The sequence below is a fragment of the Gymnogyps californianus genome, chromosome 4 (assembly GCF_018139145.2).
Source record: "Gymnogyps californianus isolate 813 chromosome 4, ASM1813914v2, whole genome shotgun sequence".
Taxonomy (NCBI): domain Eukaryota; kingdom Metazoa; phylum Chordata; class Aves; order Accipitriformes; family Cathartidae; genus Gymnogyps; species Gymnogyps californianus.
The window spans coordinates 20,475,029-20,500,938 of record NC_059474.1 but is presented as its reverse complement, the minus strand read 5'-3'; the positions used below and the strand labels follow the sequence as shown (position 1 = coordinate 20,500,938).

General features: G+C 39.0%; 1 protein-coding gene across 1 annotated transcript in view; it reads left to right on the top strand.

The window, feature by feature from the left end:
* Positions 1–25,910, top strand: part of CCDC149 (coiled-coil domain containing 149) — a 53,353-nt gene that overhangs the window by 11,190 nt on the left and 16,253 nt on the right. Inside the window, exons 4-9 of the mRNA XM_050895647.1 lie at positions 10,025–10,132; positions 15,665–15,781; positions 17,274–17,446; positions 18,932–19,004; positions 20,343–20,427; positions 21,704–21,848. Of these exons, the coding sequence (XP_050751604.1) occupies positions 10,025–10,132; positions 15,665–15,781; positions 17,274–17,446; positions 18,932–19,004; positions 20,343–20,427; positions 21,704–21,848 (701 nt within the window). The remainder of the gene's footprint in view (positions 1–10,024; positions 10,133–15,664; positions 15,782–17,273; positions 17,447–18,931; positions 19,005–20,342; positions 20,428–21,703; positions 21,849–25,910) is intronic.

The following is a 25,910-nucleotide window of genomic DNA, read 5'->3' as shown; positions in this document are numbered from 1 at the left end:
AAAATAGGAGCTGAAGAATATACAATTAAAAGGAAAAAACCAATGCAGTATATGGGTCATTACAGAGATAAGCAGGAAGGGAGATTTATCATCCAATGGATGTTGTTCTAATTCATCTTCCATCTTTCAAAACAAATAAATCTGACACTTGTTTCTAAAACACTAGGAAAATTTAGTCTAAATTCAGAAGCTGCGATTATATTAAGTTTTGGCAAATCTTATCATGGTAAGTGCCTGGAAATCATTTAATAATCTAGCTAGGAGTCTTTTTTTCTGAGGAAGTTATGTATTCATGCTAAGTAACAGTGAAAGAAAGAAAGTCTTGTTCTCAGATGGGGTCATTTATAGGTCTCCCCCAAGGACAATATATACTTTAGGTTGTACAGTAATAGGCTGTTAGTGCACTTCTTGAGTTTTTATTTTCCTGAGAAGTGTGTCTGTAGCATACAAGGTAGATAATCTGGAGTAGTTAGGGCAACCTTTCTGAAGAAGAGTATAGTTTTGCTTTGAGAAATGCATCAAAGAGTAATAAAGTTATGAATATTTTTCCATTATTACTGTACGTATATTTCTTAACATTTTCTCATCTAAGAAAGAGTGAAGTTCTCTGTGCTCTTGTGCACTTTTTCCATCCTCTTTTTGCCTGGAAGCCTGGTTGCCTGCTGGGAGAAGTTTGTGACCTCAGTTACTTTATAGAAACAGAGGCCCTGATCCTATAATGAATTTTGTGTGACACAAAAATACATGCTGTTCTCATGGTCGGAAATGAGATGAAAACATGATATGCTGAATAATTTGCTATCTGTTGCGTTTCTTTACTGCAACTGAGAAATTACTGTTGAAATTGCAATCTAGAACCTTAAATGTAATAGGGGGGTTGTAATTGCTACTTTCTTCTCCTTCATCTCTTCGTTTTTCACCTTTATGATCAATTATGCTTTGTGACTTCTTAAAATACCTTGTTTTCCACACCGTGCCTTCTCTCCCTGTTTTGCAACACAGAATTTTCATGTGTTGTATGGAAATACCATGTAACCAGGCAATTTCTATCAGCAAGCAGTTAACTCAGAATGTGTTTTTGTAAAATTGGTGTTACTTAGAGGTGTCTTTAACATGCAGTGCTCTGCAGTGTTTTCCCTCTGAAAGCTGCGTGTGCAGTGGTACACGTCTCTGACATAATCCAAAGATTGCTCCATGTGTATCGCTTTCTGCCAACCAACAAAAGCAGGAAATGAGAAACTCTGCTGCTGAAATCTCTTTTCCTGCAGTAGGTGTTTTACCATTAGTGGTGTTATCACAGCCTGTGAGCTGTCAGTGCTTTCCTGGCCCCTCTTACCAAACGTTCACAATTAAATGCTGCGGTTGAAGGTAGTTTTACAATGTCTTGTGGTGTCAGGTGTAGGGTAATTTTTGGATAAGTAATGGAGAGGTGAAATGTTTCAGGAGGATAGGAATAATGAAGAGTTGATTTTGATGTTAAAATTCACCAGAGATGGTAAACAATAGACACTCCCATTTTGAAAGGCATGTTAAAATGTTGCTCTGTCTACAGAGCCTCTGTTGTGCATCCTATATAAATAGAAATTCTACCATTCTGCAGTGGTATACAATTACATGCATTTGCTGTGATACAGAACATTTTTGTGACATTGGCAAACAGATACTGGATATCTGTTGGACAGTGTTGCCATGCTGGGAAACTTAAAGAAGAAAACATAGATGGGATTTCTAGCTTGATTTATGCTGACTATTATTTTCGTCTACATTGCTTGCATTTTCAGTATGACTTCAGTTTGGGAGAAGCTTTGTCATTCATATAACAGATCAGTGAATCCTTTGACCTTCTATATGAAATGGAAGTTCTTTTAATACAAATGATATCCTTTGAATAAACAAAGGTGAAGTAAAATGCATGGTTAGGAAAATGACTGTGCTGGGCCGCAGTCCTAAATATGCTTTGCTTAATTTGATCTCAGTGAGACCACTCAGTTGGAGATAATGGGTTTGCAGTGGGGCTGTGTGTCAAGAATAAAGCTGCAATGCATATACTCACTGGTGAGGGCTTATATTTGTATTTTAAATGTGTGAGGCATCAAATTAAATGGAGCTAAACATCACAAGATCACAGAATGGTTCAGGTGGGAAGGCAGCTTTTGAGATCAACTAGTCTAATCCCCCTGCTCAAGCAGGGCCACCTAGAGCCAGTTGCCCAGGATCATGTCCAGTCAGGTTTTGAATATCTGCAAGGAAGGAGACTCCACAGCCTCTCTGGGCAAACTGTTCCAGCGTTTGACCACTCTCACAGTAAAAAAGGGGGAGGGGGTGGTGTTCAGATACCTGCAGCTATTGGGGTGGCTGAAGTCCCTCATGAGGACCAGGGCCCGTGAACATGAAGCTTCTTGCAGTTGTGTGAAGAAGGCCTTATCTACTACTTCTTCCTGATCAGGAGATCTATAGCAGATACCCAATACAACAGCACGCATGTTGATCTGCCCACTAATCTTGACTCAAAAGCTCTCAGCTGACTCCTAACCTGTCCCAAGGCAGAGCTCCATGCATTCCAGCTACGCTCTCACATAAAGGGCAACACCCCTCCTCGCCTTCCTGCTGTCCTTCCTAAAGAGCCTGTATTCTTCCATCGCAGCACTCCAGTTGTGTGAGCTATCCCACCATTTCTGCATGATCCCAATGAAATAGTAGCCCTGTAACTGCACACAGACTTTGAACTCTTTGCCATGCTGCATATGTTACAGTAGAGGCCTCCGAGGGGCATCCAAGTGTGCTGGTTCTGCAGTACCAGCTTGAGAGCTTTCCCCACAAGGCTGTTCTGCAGGCACTTGCTGCTTTACATGCCTATGCTCAAAGGCATTACACTTCAGCTCAGTTGCTTTGTGAATTGCTATGTCCCTTCTCTTCCCATCATCCCAGGCTCTTGGCTTGCCTACCCTATCCCAAGCCTCCTTGTTCCCTCCCCCATAATTTCTAGTTTAAAGCTCTCCTTATGAAGTTGGCCAGCCTGTTGGCAAAGATACTTTTGCCTCATGTAGTCAAGTGGATCCTGTGTCTTCCAAGCAGCTGTTGAGCCTTAGAGAGGGTCCCGTGGTCATAGAACCTTCTTTGAGGCTCCTAATAATGAGCCTCATAACATAATGATGACATAGTCCTAGCAGCGTGCTACCCGCTCACTGAGACGTTGGTCAGACAGCTTGACTTCTGCTAATGAATAAGTTCATGAGCATGGCATTTTGGGGCAAGCAGAACATCAGAAGGACCGGAGGTTCCAGACAGCAGTATGTTGTGACATACCACAAATGGACCCGTTTTGATCCCTTTCATTTCCACTTCCAGCTTCTAGGTTAACGTACTCAGCTGTCACAATTCACTTTCGAAACAAGCTTCAGGAATTACCTTATGACCGTTTTTGACGTCATCAGACGAAATGACTAGTGTGACTATAGTGTGACTATTTCTTGTAATTAATGAATTCAGGAAGTTTTGCTAGTCTTGTGCTAAGGCGCAAAAGCTGCATTCAGAGTCCTGTGAGATAAAATCTTCAGATAAAATACACTACAGGGTAAGCAATCATTTTGTATTTATCTCACGAGGGTGCTGTGAAGATTAATGTGATTTCGTCCTCTCTTCAGAGAGTTTGAAGATGAAAAACATTACGCGTGTGCCAAACTTAGACCTGTGCACTTCGCTCTGGTTTGTAGGTGCGTGTGTTTGACTCCCATAGTGTGAGGCAGCAGATGGAAAACAGTGAGATCGTTTGCCCTTGCAATGCATCAGAGAGCAATATTCCCATGGGTTTCAAAATGTGCCTGCTCTGAGAGTGTAGCTGGTAGAGAGATTTTGGTTTCTGCACGCTGAAATTTGTTGTTCCATTGATGGGAGCAGGAGGCAGTATGCAAACCCTAGAACTTCTTAGCCACACTAGGAGTCATGCTTTGTGAAGTGACACTGTTGTTTCTTCAACACATGGGTTCTGCAGTAAACATGAGACTAGGAGAGAAGACATGTTGATTCTAATAATAGATGTGGTAGTCCTTCTTTAAAATTTGGAGTGCTGTTCAGACCTGACGTGTACAACAACCTCTCCTCTGGTTGCTATGTCTTACCTTAATGGAATAGAGAGACACTTGTCCACACCTCTGCACCTGAATACTCTCAATAAATAGTCTGTTGGTTAGTCACAACACTCAAAATGTTTAAGGGATTTTGATTCTTTTTGTGCATTATCTCAAAGTTTAAGTTGTCCTTAGGATCTCAAAGCAGCTAAATATTTCTGATAAAACAAGCCAATGAAACAATCTTTTCTTCTATCCTAGTATAGTAGTCTTTGTATAAGTACAAATTAATGATTTCTCTTTGACTACATTCGTCTGCTTTCAATAAAAATTTAATGCCTATATGAAGTATGGGGAGACTGAAGTACCTTATTGAACCTTCACAGTGAAGGAATTTCTGCCAGGTAACTTCTCATGATACTGGTAGCTCATACTGGCACCCTCCTTTGCTGCTTAGGATGTATGTTAACAAGTTGCTTTGCAAAAACAGGCCTCATAAAAGAGTCTGTAGTTGATGCTAACCTTATTTTCTTTGGCAGCCTTCGACAAATGCTCTAGGTCTGTCTCGGTGGTGTTTGGTCATGTACAACACTATGCTAATCTAACACACAGAAGACTGGTTGAAAAGCAGGAAAAAAGTATTCATTTTATATGTCTACTGCTAAAATGGCTTTTTGGTTCTATTAATGAGCTCTATAAAAATTCCGATTGCTGAGTGTCTTGAAGGTATGTGAGCGCGAGTGAGTCTGTCTTGTTCTGCAGAGCCTTGTCAGATTTTGACTGGTGTGCTTCTGTGGTGGGATTCCTGCCTGGTTCTCAGAGAGGCAGATACTCAGAGGAGGAGAGGATTTTCTTCTTCTCTTGTTTTTTGTCAAGTGACTGCTTGGCAGGGCTTTCATTTTTGCTGTTGTTTTTCTGTGGGGAAATATGACCCATATGAAGTGTATTTTGTTTAGTATGCCCAGGACCTATAATTTCAGAAGTCTTCTCTACATGGTTTTTCAACTTAAAGAGAAAAATACAGTAATTTTTGCTTTTTATTGTAAGGAAGCTAGTACTAGGGGAGGTCATCAGTTCTTCTACCTTGGAGTGAACAGTGGTAGTTGGTAAGCAAAGCAGGTTTTTCTGTATTAATTCAGCCATTGCAATCATATAAATGCATTGGAGGAGAAACTGCAATTAAATTTGCTATCAGTCACACCCATCAAGTGTGCTTAATGTTTCATCAAACTTTTTTTTCTGTCAGCCCTATAATTCAGTGGTGTTCTTTGTTTGAAGGTGTGGCTGAAAGAAACATAAAAGACTGTAAACTGCAGTATAGAAATGCTTGTTTGTATTTAAAAATATTTTTAAACTGTAAAGGTATGTTGGAAGTTTCCCCCTCTTCCCCCTTGCCAAATTACTGTTTCAGGCAGTATCTAAAGGCAGAAAGTCCTTTTTTTAAAATTCTTTTTTTTTTTTAGTGTCGGATAAGATTTATGTGCAAGAGAATTGAGAGCTATATTAAAGACTGTGTTACTATCCATCATTTTTAAAGTGGTGTGAAGAAAAATAACACTGTATGTATGTGTGGCTAGATTTGCAAAATTGTTAAAGGAGCCAAATTCAAGTGTAATGCATAATGCCAGGGATGACTGTTTGGAGTTATTCCCCCCCGCCCCCGCCTTCTTCTTGGGTCATCGGTCAGTAGTGAGCAAAGATCTGTTGCTGTCTGACAGGTATTCACTGGCTTATGTTAATAAATATTTATAGGTATTTTTGTCAGTAGTTTCAGATGCTCATCTGTAGCTAAAAGTAAGGTTCTCTCCCACCTATCCCAAAAATGTTCTTGCAAATTTTAACAAAGTCTAAGTGGAAAAGGCCGAGATCTGTGATCCCATCCCATTGAATCTTTCACTCTCTGGTCTGTTCTGATTTATGGTGTTTCTTTTCCCCTATGTAATACAGGTACGCACTTCCCACTTGGCACTCTCACATCAATCTTTTTCTCTTTCCTTCCTAGCTTTGTGTGGGATTGTTGGCTATGATCATGTCAGAGGAAAAAGGAATATGGAGACAGTTTCTTATGTCTAGTACTGCAGTGGGGGTTTGGACTGTGCTCAAATCATACTTCACTGAGAGGGTGGTCAGTCACTGGAACAGGCTCCCCAGGGAAGTGGTCACAGCACCAAGCCTGTCAGAGTTCAAGGGGTGTCTGGACGACGCTTTTAGTCATATGGTTTAGTTTTAGGTAGTCCTGCAAGAAGCAGGGAGTTGGACTTGCTGATCCTTATGGGTCCCTTCCAACTTGAGATATTCTATGATTCTATGACACATACAAGCTTCCTGTGACAGATGGATGTAAAACAAATAGCTTGTCATGCTGCAGAGGCTCAAGAATACCTGCCAGAAACTGAACGTCACCAGAGGTGGACAGAGCTCTAGAAAGATTGTCTGATACTGGCCAGTTAATCAGAGACTTGAATGAAGCACTATCTGTTATTTAGTATTACAAACAGTTGCATTGAGAGAGGGTAGGAGAAACAAACAGTTTCCACTGCTGCGGGTTGTTGCAGAGGCAAGACAAGATGAGGCAGCAGAAAGGTATAGACCTCTGCGTCTTTCCCTCCCATTACCCATGGCTCAGAAATCTCTCTTCATCAGTACTTTGGAATTAGTTTTGAATAGTGTGAGTGAAAGAAGTCTCTGACAGTTACAGGAGTCTTTTTAAGGCTTCACCTAGAATCAAAAGAAACTGTTGAAGAAATTGAGTCTAGAGAAGCTGAATTTGGCTAATTTTCAGAGAGTTGTTCTCTGTTGCGCAGGTAAATGATATGAGCTTTATTGTCTGCTGAAGTAACTTGTCTTGAATTTCTAAGTGAATTCTGTGTTTGTTCTATGAATATTGAAAAGAAGTTGCCAGGTGGAAAAATGAATCGCCTTTCTCCTTGCATAAATTTCTCCCCTTTCCTCAAAAAAATACATGCTTACAGGTTCATGAAGGCAGTCCTCCATTGTTAGTTTTATCATCTTTCAACCATATGATATGTTTTCTTATATATGCCAAAGAAATGGTACCAAGTCCAGGTGTTGTTCAACATATCCTCTTGGCCGGCTCTCTTTAAGCCCAGTAGAGCACTTTTGAAAATCAAGTATTTCTCCTTCTATGCACATTTAACCGAGAGCTTTAATGAGGTCTTGCCAAAACCTTTAAAACTGAGAACAATCTAAATTATTCGTTGTATGGAACCTCTAAGCCAGGGAAATGAATAATTGCTGGAGACTACTTCTGTGACATAGTTTGGTTGTTTTAGTTTAACAGAAGTATAATAGAAGCTTTGCATTAAGGAACAAGTCTATATTTAGCTTATTGTAATGCTCTTAGCGTGCTTAAATGAGGCTGTTTTATTTTGGTGTCTAAAATTCTTCGTTTAAAGTTTCTTCCAAAATCCCTGTCTCAAGTATAAAGGGTTTTGTCACGTTAAGTCATTTATGACTGACAAATAAAATTCAGCATAGAATTGCAATCCCAGAGAAATGGTTTTAAAGGAAATAAATCTGAGCAGGAAGATTTAGTATAGGCATGATAATGCCTTTCCTGTAGCTACTGGGAGCCAGGTTTTGACTACAGACTGCTAGAATCCTGGTGTTGTGGCTGTAAACACTGATTAGATTAAGTTCTTCCCAGGTGTTGAAATTACACATGCTATTGCAGTGTTAGGAGTTGTTCAAATTCATCATAAAAAGGGACTTTATAAGTAGAAGTGTTTCAGAGAGGTTTATGCAAATTGTGTTCCTTTTAACTAACTCAGTCTGGTGGTTGGATGGCCTTTACTGAAAGTCAGCTTTCTTCAAAAAAAAAAAAAAAAAAGGCATCTGAGCAGTAGCCATAGATACTTCAGTTTAAATACAATTATTTCCTGCAAACATGGGTTCTTTGTTTTCTTTCTTTCAAACAGCCATTAAGAAGTACCTCTCAAAACCATTGACTGAATGTGTTCTGAAGCTCCTTGATTCATTCAATATATGAGTGACTATTACACACTTTTTTAATGTGTAGAAAAAAAATCATTCTACCAAAGCATACTTGAGGAACCTTTTGCATTGCTTGAATGGTTGGTGTCTTGAAAATAAAATTAGAGGCAGCTTAATTTTGGCCCTATAATTGGCTATTTACGTTTTTTACTACTACACTCTTTTCCCAAATTGTTTGCAGTCTTCAGGTTTATCAGTAGTTTAAAAAATACTTTAATCTCTTCCAAAACTGTGGGAAACTTACCTTACTTTCTTCTGAACTTTTGATCTCAGAGTACCAGAAGTACAGAAGCTGTAGCAGTGAATTAGGCTTGTTGTTCGTCAACTAGGATATATCGGTTTCTCAAGTTATTTTTCCTGTTTAAAGGTTTCAAGCTATTGCTGTTTTACACCAGGTGGAATTTGGAGCTGGCTTCTTCGTATAGTAGCATACAAAAGTTCCAGTTGATTATAGTTTAATGGTTTAATAGTCTAATCCTGCAAATGGTCAGATGCATGCATAGCTATATTCATGTTAATATTCATGTTAATACATTTGTGTTAATAGTTCTCTTAAAAATAAAACAGGACATGTGGAAATAGCAGTTGTTAGTAAACAAGGGGAAAGATTGCAGGAATGGCTATGAAACACCTTGTTGGTTTGATAGCGTATGAGTTTTAAAGATAAAACTCACAAAAACATCCTGTGAGACTGTCAAGTGGTAGTGAGAATGACTGGGTAAAAGAGCAGGGCTGAAAGAGAGAGAGATATCACAATAGAGAAATGGGAGAGTTGAAAGAGAAGCACAGCAAGTAGGGAATCTAAAACTAAACCTAAAATACCAAGAGAGAACTAGGAACAGTCAGTTCATGCATTGGCCTCAAACCCAGGGAGTATGTGTAAGGGTAGCTTAGAAATACTGACTCATGGGGCTTTACCAGGTCATGCTTAGAAGATCTGAAAATTCTTTTTTCATTTCTTTTTATACTCTTCAGATTTATGGCAATGGATGACACACCTAGCTGTCCATAGGCAATGTCTTGAAAGGCTGCACATTAGCCACTCTGATTATAACTCTCTCAGAAGAGATGTCCTTGGTAGACTTTTCCTATGCTGCGTCAATGTTTGTGTATTTGTGAGATATTTTTAGGGTAAAAATATAATAAATTTATCTGTAGTATTTGCTCATTTTCAGGTATCATAGATAGAAAAGGAGGAGATTGCATTATTTTTTGGTTAGTGATCAAGCTGATGGAATTTAATTGTAAAATTATAGACCAGACTGCTCACCCTGCTAACTTGGTAGGTTAATGTGAATGATAATTTTTGACCTGGATTATTTGGGGGTGGGGTAGGGTTGTTCTTTATCTCTAGCTTTCACCTCTGTTTTTCTAGAAGTCTACATACTAGCTAACAACACAAGTCAGGTCACGTTTGAAGTTTTGTGCTACTAGATATCCATGGTACAGCTCTGTGTAGGGGCAGGGACTCTGGCTGGCATCCTCTTTACTGGCCAGGAGTCTGCTCTAAACACTATGAGGGAATATAATTATATCATAATTATTTCTCAGCTGTGTCCTTTGTCTAAGTATATGCAAGTTTAAAACTATTATTTTGGCAACTTTGTATAAATATTGTCAAAGTACTCTGCATTTTGCTCTTCCCACCAGCCAAGATACCAGAACTGGTGTAGATGTTGTCGCTTTGTCTTGTTTGGGGTTTGTGTGCTGTTCTGGGAGTGTGTATGCACACATGCTGTATGTATTTCCTACTAGTAAAGGTAAAGGAACCCCAGTGACTTTTTTTGTTATCTCTCTAATGAAGCATGAAGTCTGGGTACCAACAACAATAAAAGTAAAGATTGTTGGCAGATAAGGAGTAAGTCTAGGGTTTCTTTTCAGTCACCACTTAACACTTCTCTCCATAGGCACTGACTTCTGACTGATATTTACTCCTTTTCTAGGCAAATCTTGCTCAACTACTGAGTGAGGCTCAAGATCGAAATAAACATCTTGGAGAAGAGATTAGAGAGCTTCAACAGAGACTGGGAGAAGTACAAGGGGACAACAAGGTATTACAAACTTTTGTTATCAGTAAATGGCATAGAATGTGTAAACTGGGCTGGAGTTTTGCATTTACTTCTTAGGAAAACAAAACAATGGGTTACAGAACTTCTAGAATACTTTGATTACAATAAATGCTCAAAACAGTAGGACAAAAGAAGCTTGTACAGGATACCAGTAAGTGCAGCTGCTTATATATTTTTGTATGCTGCTTTTGCTCTGTTGTCCTTTACTATGTATTTTGCACCTAGCCTTGCTTTAATGATCTCAGACTTTCCTTCTCTCTCTTCCTTCTCTCTTTTCTTTCATATATTTTATTAGTGGTATTTCCTCTTACAAATAAGTACGGATAAGCATGTCTTCTTCATCATGTGATAATTTTCTTTTTTTTTTTGCATTAAAATGCAAAATTTTAGTAGATGATAAAACCAGGGGAGGCATAATTTTTCCCTTCAAAAATATGGAGCAGTTGATCACAAATATATATAGTGAGCTTTGTATTAAGCCCTCATCCTATTACTTGTACATAACCAATCTATTTTATTGCTAAATTTAGCAAGTTATATGGAACATTGCTCAAAATCTGCCATTTGGTATTAATCAAACTCCTGTTGTCTCTGTTAATTGAAATATTTAAACTCAAGCCAAATGTGTGTAACATTCACAGCTGGAGCTGTATGCAAAAGTACATTCAGAGATCAAACTAGTGAGAGGTTGAATTTGAGAGTCGAGGTGGTTAACGAAGTAAAAAATGAAACAAATAATGAATGATAACTTCCCTCCCTCAACTACAGTTTTAAAGTTACGGGATTTAAAAACGTGAATAAAAATGTTGCGGCTTTTAATTATTCAGGTGGTTTTTTTCTTCCCATTTAAGTTAATTTTATTTATTTTATTTTAAACATAAGTATATTGTGATAATGCAGTTTTATCCATTGTTTATCACAAAGGACTTGCTTGAAGGTGTGCAGGGAGCTGGGAGAGGGTCAAGTGAGACCTGAATTTGTAGTATGCATAGCATTCAGTGTAACTTGCTCAAGTCTTCAAAGACCAGCTTTCCCAGTGTTTCTTTTCATTTGCATGTTATTGTTTGAACTATATTACAGTGTAGAAGACAGTGCCTTGCAGCTCTCCAGTACCAATATTATGCCCTACAGCCTTTCTCAAGCCAGTCCTGAACAGATAACAAGGGTTTGTAGATACAAACAGAACACAAAGGTAGTAAAACTACAACATATTTAAAAATCAAGGTTATGTACCTATTCTAATTCCTTATAACAATATGATCTTGGTGACACAGAGCCTACTTCTTTGTGCTTGAACTGGCTTTGTTTAGATTTGCCTTTGTGGGTTAACTTGATATTAGCTGGTCATCTTTGTGACATCTGTATTCTCAGCATGAATTTAAATTTATGATCCTCATAAGGAATGGAAAAATACAAAAAGAGTTATTCTGCCCACTGTGCCCCTCTCCAAAAGGTGCAAAATAGTGCATCACTAAATAAAGAGGAGGAGGAAAGAACTGCATCAGACAGGGATTAATTTAGACTAGGATTTTCATTTTTGGAACACATTCTTCACTTTCCTAGTAAATGAGAAATAGAGCTTATTTTAGAGTCAGGTTGCTGTTTGTTGAAGTGCCTAAAAAAGCATTGCCATCTCTCTGAGGGATTTAACACTCTCCTCCTGTGTCAAATTTTGCTCCCTCCTAGCTTCGGTGATAAAATTCTAGGCTTGTTCCCGAAGCCATTCTGTTTTGCTCATCAGTTCTCCTGTACTGGCAGCTGGGTTACTTCAGGCACTGGAGTCCAGATAATGCATGGTATATACAAAAACAAAGAACTATAATAATTTGCTTGTTCTTACATTTTTTCCCCTGCATTATTCTCTCTGCTTTTTCCAAAGTGAGGGAGGGCATCCTGCCCAGCTGGTCTACGTCAACCTTACTTCTGGCAAGAGATGAACAAACAGCTGCTTTTGCAGCAAGTGAAGCTGCTTATGGATGAACAATTCTGCCTGTGTCTGAGCAGGGGTGACTCATGCAGGCTTTGTCACTGAGTGGCGAGAGCTTTGTAGGACTAAAAAAGAAAAAAACTCTTTAAATATCACACATTAGCTCTATTGATAAAGAATTGTTTTGATAGCTTGACTTGTTTTTCACCACTTTAATGTTTGCTACTAGTAGGATACAGTCACTTGGATTAGCAAGACCTTAAACTGGTGACATTTTACTTGTTGTTGAAATCATGTTAAGTACGTCATCAGTTAGGCAATAACAAATTACTTGCATTTGGTTTAACTGGACTAATTTTTTCCTTTAATTTCAGCTAGAATTCTGTTGGCACAAATAATAAAACTTCTTCAGGCAGTCTCTGGAAGGATTTGTTGCTGCAGTTTGAGAAATACAGCAATAGTTAGACTGCAGCGCTCCAGCAACAGATATCTAAGGCTATTTATTTTTATGATTGATCACAATCTCTTATCAGCTCTGACACATGAAAACTATTCTATGTTTATGATAGTTATTTGTAAATCTTTCTCCTTCCTAACATTCTGGCAGCAATGCTTGGAGAACAATTACTGAAACTTAGAAGAGGATAGTTAGGAAATCTAATTCTGTCTTGTAAAAGGGTGAAAATGGAAAGCATAAGACAAACTGGAGGCTTCTGGAAGACTAGATGACTCAGTTGCCTTCCCTTGAATTCCTACCCACGCAAAGAAATGGTTTTGTAAGCTGTCGAGGGCAGTGCTAAGTGAGAGGAAGGTGCATGGAAAACAATGGCTGCGGTATTACTGACAGTTTGTTATTATAAGGCAGACAATCATTCATGCAGCAACAGTGCAAAATGTTAAATGTAGTGCATATGTTCTGCTAGAACTGGGACTTAAAGTAGCGAATTTGCATAGTTCTGGTCCGCTTTTTAAGATTTTGTAGGCAACGTGGGGAAGACAACTGCTGTCAGTGAGTGTGGCTAAACATGATGGTTTCTGCCTTCCATGAAGAATTTACTGGTTGTGCTTGTTTCCCCTTTCCTTCTGCATGTTTTATCAATAATCAGGAATGTACAACTTTGGTGCAGGCATTGTCTGTGGACTCCTAGCCTGCACAGAAACTACTGCAGTGAAGCCTGTTTGGGGCATTGTGGGGCTGCTACAGAGTTGCTACTTTATAAATAATTATTTTAGCTGACACTGATTAAGAAAAAGCTGCAATATTAAAATAATAAAGACTAGTGGCTTGCAGCACTGGATTGTTTTGGTTAACAATCTATGGGTTCTTGACAAACAGGAGCTATCTCTGGTAAGGTGCCATTAATTTAAATACACTTTGCTGTGGATGCTGTTCACAGAATCCTGAGGGGCAGCATTAACCTATTCTCTAGCTGCAAAATGGAGTGCTCCTTTCCTCAGTGATTTCTGAATGACGGAAATAAAAATACAGCAGCCAGAGGGCAGGTGTACAAAGTTTATAACAAAGCACTAATATATGAAATAAACCCTTAACCCTCTGGCATAACACTCAGTGTCTCTTTGGGTCACTGCATTTTCAGGGAAGAATTTTATAGCAGGTGGTCCAGCCTCATGAGACATTCGCAATGCAGAATTAAAGGACTTGGCCTGTTCTGCCCTGTCAACTCTCTGATTGGCCAACTGTCTGGAAAAAGCACTCTCTTGTTTTATGGATTGGTATTTTACTTTACTTTATGTATGTTTATAATGCTGCTTTTACTGGCTGAATTTGGATTTCTGAAGCATTCTTTTCGTAAGACTTCATACATATTCTTTTTCGCCTCAAAATTAGTAGTAAATAAAGAGTTCTCCTTTTATTGGCAGACTGTTTGACCTTGCAAGTAATAATTGCTTGCAGTTATAATTGCATCTTATGCCTCACCCCCTCCCGGGCTGGAGGAGAGTTGGTCATAGTGCATGAGTCACAACTCTGATCCAGTTTCCAGCCTGGTGCCAAGCGTTATGCAGAGGTTTTGCTCTGCTGCAGGCATTGGAGGCATTGGTAAAGTGTGATTCCCCTTCCCATTTCCAATTTTTCTGAACAAGATTAAGTCCTCAAAGTGTTATTACGTTTGTTTCTTACTGCCTTTCTCACTAGCGAGAGATTCTAGAAATTAAATTGATCTAACTGAATTAAATCACATTACCACACTTTTCGTTCATCAGCCTTTTAGCATTTAAAAAAACCAGTCCCATAGCTATGAAGCCATTCCAGGATTTGCTAGTTGCCTTCTTGACTTATTTGTTTTGATAAAGAAATTAATAGGAATTATATCTCCTAGGATCCATTCAGCCTTACTAACTGTGCAGTGGTTTGTACTTTCCCTGTGGGGATAGGGAAATGTAGTTTGCCAAAACCAGTTACTTTTGGGGGCACAGCTTCCCCTGAACAAGTGAACTGCTTATCAGAACAAGTTGTACTAACTTCAGTGACTTGCACTGAACTGGAGCTGAAGTAAGTGGGGAGGATGATTTTGGTAGTCTTGTCTTGCGTCAGCAGGATTTTAATTGGCACATTGCAGCTATGGTGACTGGCATCCCATAAATACCAAAGATAGATTTTAATGTACAATCTTCTGCTTCAGAAGATTGATTTTTTTCCTAACTCTACAATATAATGATGTACATTAATTCCTTGGTGCAGTCAAAGATATGAGGAAAGTCAGGCTGGTTGTTGTGGTGGGTTTCTCTAGTCCCTGTGGAGCTCCTATAAATGAGGCCATGGGGAGGCAACACTTTTGCCTAGTTGTACTCAGTATAAACAACTGTAAATGCTGAATGCCTTATAGACTGTTATTTTAATACTCCATGATTCTTGAAAAGTAGTTGCTTTTTGCTTTGGATATTGAATATAACTGTGTATTAATTCAAGTCAGACTGTTTTCAGCAGTCACAAAGCTCATGAGTTCATTAGCTGTTCGAGCATTTTGGCCAAGTCTTGTTGTTGTTGGCCTGTTTTTTTGTTTTTAACATGAATTAACTTTTGTGAGTAGATGAAAAAAAAAATGCACAAGCAAATGTATTAGCAGCTGTCAATGCAAATTATGCACTGATGTAGCGCAGTGGGATTTTAAGTGGTATCAGTAAAATGAAGCTGGGCAAGCCACTTCGTGCCTTTTTATTCTTAACTAGGAAGAGTTCTCTGCTGCAGAGAATTTTAAGATTTACATATGAAAATGGTTTTCTGAGAATTCTCTAGTTTTAGTCTGACCAGAATTAGTTCCTGTCACTCCTAAAAAACATTGACCACGTGTCTGTGTTTACTTGGTCTTTCATCATTTGTATACTCGGTGACTATTGTTGCAGGGTCTAATTCAGCTCCTGTTGATGCTTTGCGTGGTTGACTGGAATTTTTCACTGAGAACAGGATTGAGCCCTCAGCTCAGAAAATTCCCTCTGGTTTAAATAATACCAGCTGTTTGGTCTGGAAGAGATGAAATCTATGACAGCTTTACTTTTTCTAATGCAGATGTACCCTGATGCTACAGCCTGTGTTCTCTTGCTTACCGAATCGGATTTTGTAATTGCAGCTCCTTCGAATGACAATAGCAAAGCAAAGACTTGGAGATGATGAAGTTGGGGCTCGCCACTTTGCAGCACATGAACGGGAGGACCTTGTTCAACAATTGGAGAAGGCTCGAGAACAAGTAATAACTAAATGGGCATATACTGTCATGTTTTACAGAGCTAGTGCAGTAGCAAGTAAATGACTGCTTCTGTTGTGTTTGGAGGGCTGGTAGCTGATTAACATTGCAAATAGTGGTGAAGGTGTTGGGATTTTTACTAAAATAGTTCTTATTGAGCACTAACTTAAACATGCATACGTGGTTAGAGTGAGTTTCCTAATCTCAGGAATTCCTTCTCTAGATTATTGATTCTCCTCTTTTTCTAATGTGCAGCAACAACTTGTGACAATTGAATATTGTCAATGAATGTCAATGAGAGAGACTCCTTAGTGAAAGCTGTTACAAGTATTCAACACAGTATGTGGTGGCTGATGCATCTCGTAAAGATATCCTCTGAATCAAATTTTCTGTAGAAGTGTTGTTATTCTCCTCTTCCTCCTGCCTCTTAGCTATTTCTTCCCCTCTTTTGAAAAACTCTTGCATCAGACGTCTTTTCCCTACCTCAAGTCTGTATTAATGCTATGTACCATGCAGCATCCAATTCATCAGACTCCTCCCCTAATACCAATACATAGCTTTCTGGACAATTTTGGGGGTTTGTGTTCTCTGTTGTTCCCACACTCATTCCTACCAATGTCAGTTCCACCCTGAATGAGCCATTCTGTGATCCAGCAGGAGGTGCGTATTTCTTGGTTTTCAGTCTTCACTCAAGTGCAGCGCTACTTTAGCTTACCAGAAGGATTGTTGACTGCACTTGGTCTTCTTCCAATGTGATTCTCTCTGGTATCTCTGTTCCCAAGCTTCAGTTCTCTCTGTTCATCACCTGGCCTCTTTTCACATGGTCTTCTGTTGTCCTTCCTGGCTTATCAGTGTTTTCTGAGGTGCCAGTGGAGACTTCTCAACTCATTGCAGACTTTTCTCTCACTCTCCGTTTCCTCTCCTTGGAAGTTTGAAGCTCTTTGTCCTTGAGTATCTTTCATACTGGACTCCTTCACCCTTTTGCTTAATAGCAAAGCTCACCCTGTCAGCTCCATGCTGGCTTATTTTGTACTTTTCTCAGTTCTTCTTCCTATTCTGTGGAACTTCATTGCAGAAAGTCCCATAATTAGTATAAATTCCCTCTTACAGACTTTTTCTTCATCCTCCAAATTTGCCAAATTTTTATTCATTTGAGTTCATTCCTGGAGTCCTAGAAATTATATCCTAAAACCAGCTTAGTATGTTTGTAGCAGAATTACAGTATGGATTAAGGTTTCTTTCGCTGTTACGTTTTAGTTGTTTTCTAGAAATTTTGTAAAGCAAGTCTAACTGCTGAAGTTACTTAACTTCAAATTAATGAAATAATACCGAAATAGAGTAGAAGTACCAGGGGTTATGAGCTTTAGAAAGACTTTTGACTGTCCAAAATCTATCCTGTTCAGACATGCAGTGATTGTTGCTGTTCTCAGTTTGGGTGCTATGTAATCTCTTATTTAAACTTCAAAATAGTCATACAGCTCTCCTTTCTTCTCAGATCGAGACTCTGAGATATGATCTTCAGGCTGCACTGGATGAGTTACAGGATGTGAAAGAGGAACGCTCTTTTTACCAAGATAAGTCTGACAGACTAAACCAAGAACTTAATCATGTCTTAGGAGGGCATGAAAACCGTATCATCGACATAGATGCTCTATGTATGGAGAACAGGTGAGTGCATTGCAAACCTTACTGTTTCCCTAGAACAAGCAGTGTATTGCTTTAACAGGAGCATCAGGAAGTCAGTAACAACAAAACTTTAAAGAAAATACATCCAAGAATAAAAGTTACGAGATTTTGGTAATTTGTTTTGTCTGTTTTGTTTGTACTATAGCTAACCATCAAATAATATTGAGAAAGTTAGGCTGCAGGAAATTACCCGTGTTTTATTTGGCTACAGAGATGTCAGTGATATTCCCAAATAGAGCTTACAAGGAAAAGGAAGAGAAGTGCAGACCTTTTTATTCCCATCACTGTATGGCACCAAAAGCAAGAATATTAAAAATCGGTGTCTTCAGAAACTCATAGTGAACTGTAATGGGCTAATCTTGGATTGGAAACAGGGACTTTGAGTACCCTGAGTTAACAGTTTCGGACATAATTCTCACCACAAGGAGAGGTTGTCAACATGGAGTGATTTGCCAACAAAAGTTGCTGGTGAAATCACCCATGTAGATATTCTTGCCACTTCCTTGGGAATAGAATGTGTTTTATGGTCTTTGCTAAGGACGACAGAGAGGAGTCACTGACAGAGCCGTAGCAGGTACCTCCCTGAATGTCAACAATTCCCTTAAAGTGAAATAGATCTTGTAAGACACTTCCTATTTACAGAGACTTATGCTTCAGGTAGGAAAGTGTAATACCAAAGGCATTACTTCCTCCCAGCAACTCCAGGGTTTTTTTCTGTTTTGTGTGGCCTAGAGAGTTCTGTATCAATTTAAGTCCCCTGCTCCCCTGACAGTGATAGGATTTTTTTCTCTAAAATAGTTAAATTGTCACAAACCCTAATACAGCTGCAGTTGCGCTACATGAAAGAGGTTATTTTATAAACCCTTTATACATGAAGAAGATATTTTCCTATGTGGAAACAGCCATCTAATCCAAGTGCATAAACTCTATTAGGAAGAACTGTACTGTTTCAGTTTACTGTATACCATTTTTCAACTATACTGTTAAATTTTCTACTTTGTGATTGCTTTGTAATGAGGAGTGCCATGTAAGTGATGGATATTGCAATGCAAAAGTTCTGCATAGTTGAGTCTTGTGTTGACATATATACAAATCCTCGTGTGTCCATCTCACAAACCTTCAAGTACAGAGGACACGAGTAAATGCTTCATGACTATTTCCTCTAGACATAAATACATTCTTTTAGCTTCCCTCCCCAAAAACCTGAGGACCGATATAAAATGGTTGTGCAGCATGCTTGACAAATCTAACAGAAGGGCAGCCTCCTTTTCTGATGCAATTTGTTTCCCTACTTAAAGTTTTATGGGGTCAAGAGCAGTAAGATTTTGTTATTTTATCCCTCACAGAACTGCAGAGGGAAAAGAACTCTCAGTAGTTCAAAGAGAGGACATGCCAAATAGTAAAGAGGAGCGCTTGAGGCAGTACTTGAAGGTAACGTGAAGTAAAGTATTACATTTCTTTTTCCAGGTATCTTCAAGAGAGATTAAAACAACTTCAAGAGGAAGTCAACCTTCTTAAGTCTAATATTACTAAATATAAGGTAAGATCCTCTCAGTGTATCATCTAAACTGTGCTTCATGTTTTGTGGAGATTATTGTTCATTCTCATGTTCATATGCGTTTAAAGAACAAAATTGTGTCTTCAAAGAAAAGTCCACCATAACATTCTTACAATATTAGTATGTATACATATTACATGCTGAGTTTTCCTTGTAGGCTTCTTAGCTGATGTAGTACAAAGGGATACCCATTAAGAGTATTTTGAAAAATGAATTAAATACCTTTTTTTTCAGTTCTGGGGGGGAACCCTCCTCCTGCTGGGGGGCGGTGATCAGCCTTCCAGCCTGCTGGTAGGTGAGAAGTAGCAGGTCACGCAGTATGTGGTGAATGACTGCAACTGTGTTGCCATCACAAGGAGGTCTTGTCTCCCTGTTCTCTAATGGCCGCACTATTTCTTCATGTGTCTTAATGATTGCTAAGTCTTCATTGTTCTTCCATTCCTGGGTTAAGATATATGCTGTTTTGCATGAAACCTTCAGGACTGAATCCTGGGGGCAAAATATTCGTGCTCTTCCCTGAAGTCAAGCACTCTGTTTCCTTCTGCAAGTGATTTTTGGGTGTGGGAGGGCAGGGCTGCTTGTCAGGGCATGAGAAGGATTGTCTTAGGACTGTCAATAGGAACTCTTAACCATTTAGGTCACTATGAAGCAGTCACAGCACTAATTGCTTTTTGTGCATGAGCAAAGCTCCTCAAAGTACCAAGTTCATTTCAGTGTTTGTTCACACTTATGACTTGGGTCTCTTGGAGCGTGAGTTAGTTGATCGGTGAGAACTGAGCATCTTGGTGGTCTGGTGAGTTTCACAGAACTGTGATTGTTTTGGAAGAGCTGGACTTCTGTAGCAGGATCATTCTGCTGCTAATTCCTGAAAGTCAGTATTTGCTACTAAAAGGGCTTCTGGAAATTCTAATAGAGGAGTTTGAGCTTTCCCTTTGAAGCCTATCCAAAGAAACGCTGGGAAAAGTCTGATTTTGTTCCCAGCTGATATTCTCTACAGGATACTGGAGTATCTTCACTGGCACTCAGCAGATTATTAAAAAATAGGCAAGTCTTAAAAATGCATTGGGGGGCATGGATGGGAAAGACAGCAATAAAGTGATTGCAGTGAGACAGAATGAGTCTTTGTAACATTGCAAAGACTGTTTTAGCTGGAGAATAATACTCCAGGAGAGTGACACTCCCATAGGTTACTATGGGTGTAAGCTTGAGGCCCTGCAGAGTTGTTCTGAGACCAAAATCCAAAGTTCCAGATTCTTTACTCCTAATGAAAGGATTTGTTGGCTACTGTTTTTATAAATAAGATATTTGTTGTTTCCTTAGAATGCACTAGAGAGACGAAAAAATGCAAAGACTCATAGTAGATCCAGTAGCAGTGCTCTGACTGGAGTCCTGTCTGCAAAGCAAGGTATTACGTAAATGCAGCATGGTGTTGCATATCTCATTGAATTCTTTCCATCTTACCTCTTAATTTCAGTAACCCTTTCCTCACCAACCAAACCAAAATCTTTCTTCTCTTTCCTGTTTATTATTATGTGCTAATTTTTGTCCTTTTCTCAGTTAACTTGACAATATAAAATTTGCCTCGAGTACTGCTTCTCCTTTTGTTACTCTTTTGCCATTCATTCTCTTCCCCATCAGTTTTATCAAATACTTTTTTTTAATCTCTAAACCCTCTGCAACTTTGACCCTGACAAATCACTTCTTTATTCATCTCTTTGCTCTGCTAACAATGGCAATCACAGTTCATATTCCAATGAAAAATAGACTGGGTGGTAGAGGAGGGGGTCCTAAGTCAGGTTTTCTGCTGCTGTTCTTGGAAGCTTTTACATTCAGATGTTTTGCAAGGAATCCTTTTGTCTCCTGTTTCTTCATGGATAGCGAAATGGAGTAATCTCTTTTTTTCCCCTTCAAAGAAAATAATCAAGATTAGGAAAGAAAGGGGAAGAGAAAATTCTTTGAGCCAAACAGTATACCTGGCACCCTGCTGTTTAGGTGTTGGTGTATTCATACACACACACATCAGTAGTATTTGTCATCGTAGGTTGAAACTCGCTTTTCTGTTTTTGACTTCTCTTCTGTCCTCTTCTCCATGTACTTGCATACATATATATATATATATATGTATATAAATAAAGAGGCAGAGCCAGATTCTAGTTACAGAAGTTAATGATACTAGTGAACTTCCTGATGTGGTTGAGAAGGTACAGGCTCTAAGCTGCCAAGGAAGAGTTCATGGGTGACTGTATTTTTACATCAGTCTTAAATAACCTGAAGGATATAATAATTCTAAAAAGTAATATAAAAGCTTCCCTGTGGGCTTACATTTTAATGTAAGTGGGAGAGAAATGACCAATTTTTACCAATCTGTAGGCCTGTAGAAGAATGAGTTTGTTTCCTGCTGAACAAAAATAATTTTCCAAAAGCAGAATTAAGTTAACATAAGATGTATCTGCCTGTACTACTTCTGGCAATTGCTGTGGAATAACGATCAGCTTAGAAAGCCACCATCTTTATGCCAGCTAGAGATTATATTTCTGGTCTTTTAGCTTTGTTTGTTAATTGAAGGAAAAAAATATGTATTCATTTAAGTAATGAGAATAGTCCTTTAATGCTAAGTAAATGTTTGTGTCACATCTCTGTGCATGAGAAGCCAAAACTCATTTGTGTTTTTAACATTATAGTCCAAGAGCTGTTGTCGGAGGATCATGGATGTAGCCTACCAGCCACACCACAGTCCATTTCAGATCTCAAATCACTGGCCACTGCATTGCTGGAAACTATCCATGAAAAAAACATGGTTATACAACACCAAAGGCAAACCAACAAGTAGGTGGCATGACTTCTAAGTAAAACAGAACTTACCAAGCTATGGAAAAGTCGTAGGTTTGGGGGAGTTTCAGGGAAATGGGAAGGAAGGTCCATTTTCACAGAAAATTCATTGTCATTGTTAACTGGTAGGTTCTTTAGTTTTTAAGATCAGGTATGTGTTTAGAAAAAAAATACATTTTCCACGTAAAGCCTGGGGTTGACGGAGACCTGTCTGCCTCTGCTAGGCAAGGATTGGTTTGCTGCTCAGGTTTAAGACAAACCGTAGTAACACAGAGGGAACTTCTAGCAGGTAGTCTGTAGGGAGGGCTAAAGAAAAGCTGCCGGGAGGAAGGACACCCTTGAAGTGGAGGAGAAGATATGTGATAATTGGTTGTTAATGTAGGAATTTGCTAATGAACACTGGTGGGAATAGTAAGTGTTGCACCTAGGAAAGGATCCGAAAAGATTTAGTGTAACATTTGTCACAGGCTAGCGGCCTATGTGTCATACAAATGACAGCTGTTGCTCCTATAGTTACTTTGCCAAAAGTCGTAGGAGATAAACACAGTTGGACTGCTACTATATGATTTTTTTTAAAGTCTCAACTGAACTTTCAAGGAGAATTTGTTTACTCTTAGCTGTTCTACTCATCAGTAGAATTCTTTGTGTCTTGCACAGCTCCTGTCATGGCAGAATATAACAATTTTTGACACATTTTCATACACTGTATAAGGACAATAATATCAGAATGTCAGAAAATCAGAGCTAGGAAGTGTTCCTTGATTCTGTGCTCAGTTTTTTTTTCTTTTAACACTGAGTCACTACTGGTAATCACAGGTTATTCAGGCTTCTCAAAAGCACATCAGGACCAGATGCCAGAAACAGGCAGAGATCTTTCATGAAAGGAGTAGTAAACTGTATTGCACTAGAATACATAATTCGTTTTGAAAATTGATAACTCTGATACTAGGCAGACTCCATTGCATAATTCTTAGTGATGTGGCAACAGAAGTGGAGGAGCAGTTTATAGCCACTCTTAATACTCTTGAGAAAGTAAATGCCTAATCAGCTACAGGGAGACTAAAGCGGTGAAAACGTAGCCCAGATCTAACCGATGGCAGCTCAGCCAATTCATGTCTGTAAGTGTGTCAAGTAATGCAAGAGGAGTTCCTGTGCTGAGCAGTGCTAATGAAAGGCTAACACCTGCTTGCTCCCTTCTTACTGCTAATGTAACATCAGAAGGAAAACTTCCAGAGAACAACTTTTGTTATTCCAGGTGTAACCGATCTTTGACTTCTACATCCTGATATTGTATCATTACATGGTGTTCTAGTTTGCATACTCTTGCCCTATAACTATAGCAAACTTCTTTCTCTAATTTTCCATCTCTCTGATCACGTGCAGTCTCTTGCATCTCTCAAGTGTATCATTGCCATGATGGCTTTACTTTCTGATACCACAGTCTCTGCTTTCAACTGTTGAGTATGGGTTTTCTTGAGATAAGCCTTCACAAGGAGATACGATTCTTTTTTCTGCGTGCCCAACTGGCCATATATAGCCACGGGAGATTGGATATGTGCACAAACTAGTATTCTATGCCCAATAGAAGATCAGGTATTAGAGGGAGGTGACAGTCCACATCTCTTCCAGGTCGGGAGTGTGCTCAGAGCAGTAGTGTTGTATTTAGTTCAGGATGCTTCAGGGGAAAAAAAAGAAAGATAAATCTTAGGCAAGTTGCGTGAAGAGCCTCAGCAACACTCCTATGTGGTATGCTCATTCTTTTTGACACCTTTGGCTTTAGTTGGATTAAAGAAGCTTTTAAGGAGCTAGGAGGAATGGGAACTACTTCAAGTAGAAACACCTAAGACACAAAAGAGTTAAAGTAAAAAAGGGAAATGCAGGTAGGGCATCAGGGAAAACACCCTTTATTTGAGGTGCATTAGCTGGTTGTTGGGGACACTTACTTGCCATCTAAAAAGTTACAAGTAAAGACTGCTGACTTCTGAAAATGGGGAAGAAACTGCCCACCTGTCAGAGAAGGTTAGAGGTGAGAGTGAGGTCAGTGCACAAGTAAAACTGACAGGTCCATAAACTGGGACTAGTAGAAGATGCATTCTTTTGTTGAAGACATTTCTCCATTCAAAGCAGGATGTTGAGAAGGATGTGGGGCTAGAGAGAATTGTAATGACAAAAGGTTTTACATAAATCAGAAGGTAGAAGTCTCCTACTTCACCCCTCTGTTCTGGTTGCCTGGCTTTCCCTGTGCAAAGAGCATGTTTGAAGGACACAGTTACTCTTTGAGATTGTTGTGTGAAGAAAATGAGATTTATTGGGTAAGGAATGTGAGATTTTGGGGTGGTTGTTTCATTCAGGGAAGAAGTTCTGCTTTTGATATTTGACAGATGATTGGCCTATTAGTGATTCTATTATCAGTAAATGAGACTTTTCAGACCATATGAACTTATTTTCCTCCAAACAGTTAACCTACTCTAAAGTCAAAACCTCTTTTGTTGCTTGTAGATTGAGATAGAGCTATGTAAGTTTACAATAGCAGAATGGTAGATTTGCTTTCTGATTAACTGAAGCAATGACAAGACAGTGGATTTTTTTATGTAGATTGGAATTTGGATGTGCTGTTGAAGTTGACTTTCTGCTGTTATAGTGTTGTTAAAAACATCCGTTACCACTTGCTCTTGGAACAGACACTATTATTATTGCTGCTTTTCTAAATATGTGGCATGATAAAAGGAGCTGTGGGACTATGTGCCTAGGAACAAGTAGGCTAAATCCAGCCTTTATTTTTTTTTAGCCTCACTTTTAAGAAAAAAAGAATTTGTTTGGGAAGAAAACAGGCCATTTTCTCCAGGTGATTGGTGGCTACTACTGCTAAGTTTAAGTAACGTCCTATGTTTTTCCTCACAAGCACATTAGCTTAATTTGAAAAGGCAGCTGTAGATGAATTCTGTATGCAGTAATGTGTTGCAAGATTAAATAGTTACATAAATGGAAAAATAAACAGTCCTAACCCTGCCTAGCAAATGGATAAAAATCTTTTTTTCTTCTGCCAGCAATAAACCGTTTATTAGATGTTCTTTTTAGTGCAATTTGTTCCTGAAATTGCCAGCACCCATGCAAGCCAGATCAGTGTAGAAGCTGCTCTGCTGCTTAGACATGTTGCACTAATTTTAACATTTCTAACTTGGGCAAGCTCGATCATGACCAAAATTACAAGAAGGATTGTGTCAGTCTGTAACTGAGTAAATGTTTCCATGTGATGTATAGAACTAGATATGTGACCATGACAGACCCTATTTACAGACATTTGGGTGATTGTATCTGTATGAGGGTATATGTCTTCGGTAGCAAGATCTAAATTGCAAGTAAGGTGAGCGGAGCTCAGGTGCTGTAAATCAGCACAGCTCCCTTCAGATTATGGCCATGTATGTTGGGAAGCATGGGATAGCCAGAAAGGAGCTTCTAAATTCAGGCGGGAGCATTGCTGCTGTTACATGAACAACGGATTTCTGTAAAACCTTATCCTGGAGGGAGGTTTAGACTAACTCCCTTGTTGCATTAGACACATGACCAGAGGACAATTGAAATAGCTATCGGCACCTTTGTCCATGACTTGATCCTTCTGTTTTAGTTAAAGGATCTGGTCCACTATGGCTAGAGATAAAAATAGATTAGGGAATTTGATGCTACCAACCCATGCAGCCCCTTTAAAAATACCTACTGTTCCAGGCCACCACTGCTCAGTCTTCCCACAGCACATATGGAGGTGGCAAATTATCTGGAGGTCACAGGGGAAAGGAAGGAATGGGATAAACCACACTGTGTTCAGGATTGCTTACACATTTATTTTTCAAAAAATGTTTCTATAAGAACTTGCAGCTTTATGTAGGTTCATTTCTCCCATATCTATCTTCAGATAATGTGGTTTGAAGCAAACTAGAATCGTACTCACGACTGAATGTATTTTGCTTTCTTCCTGAGTGAAAGGAGCAGGGTTAAGTATTGTCCTCTCTCTTTGCCAACCATTGTTCAGAGCCACAGAATGATCCTTCTATGTGAGAACCT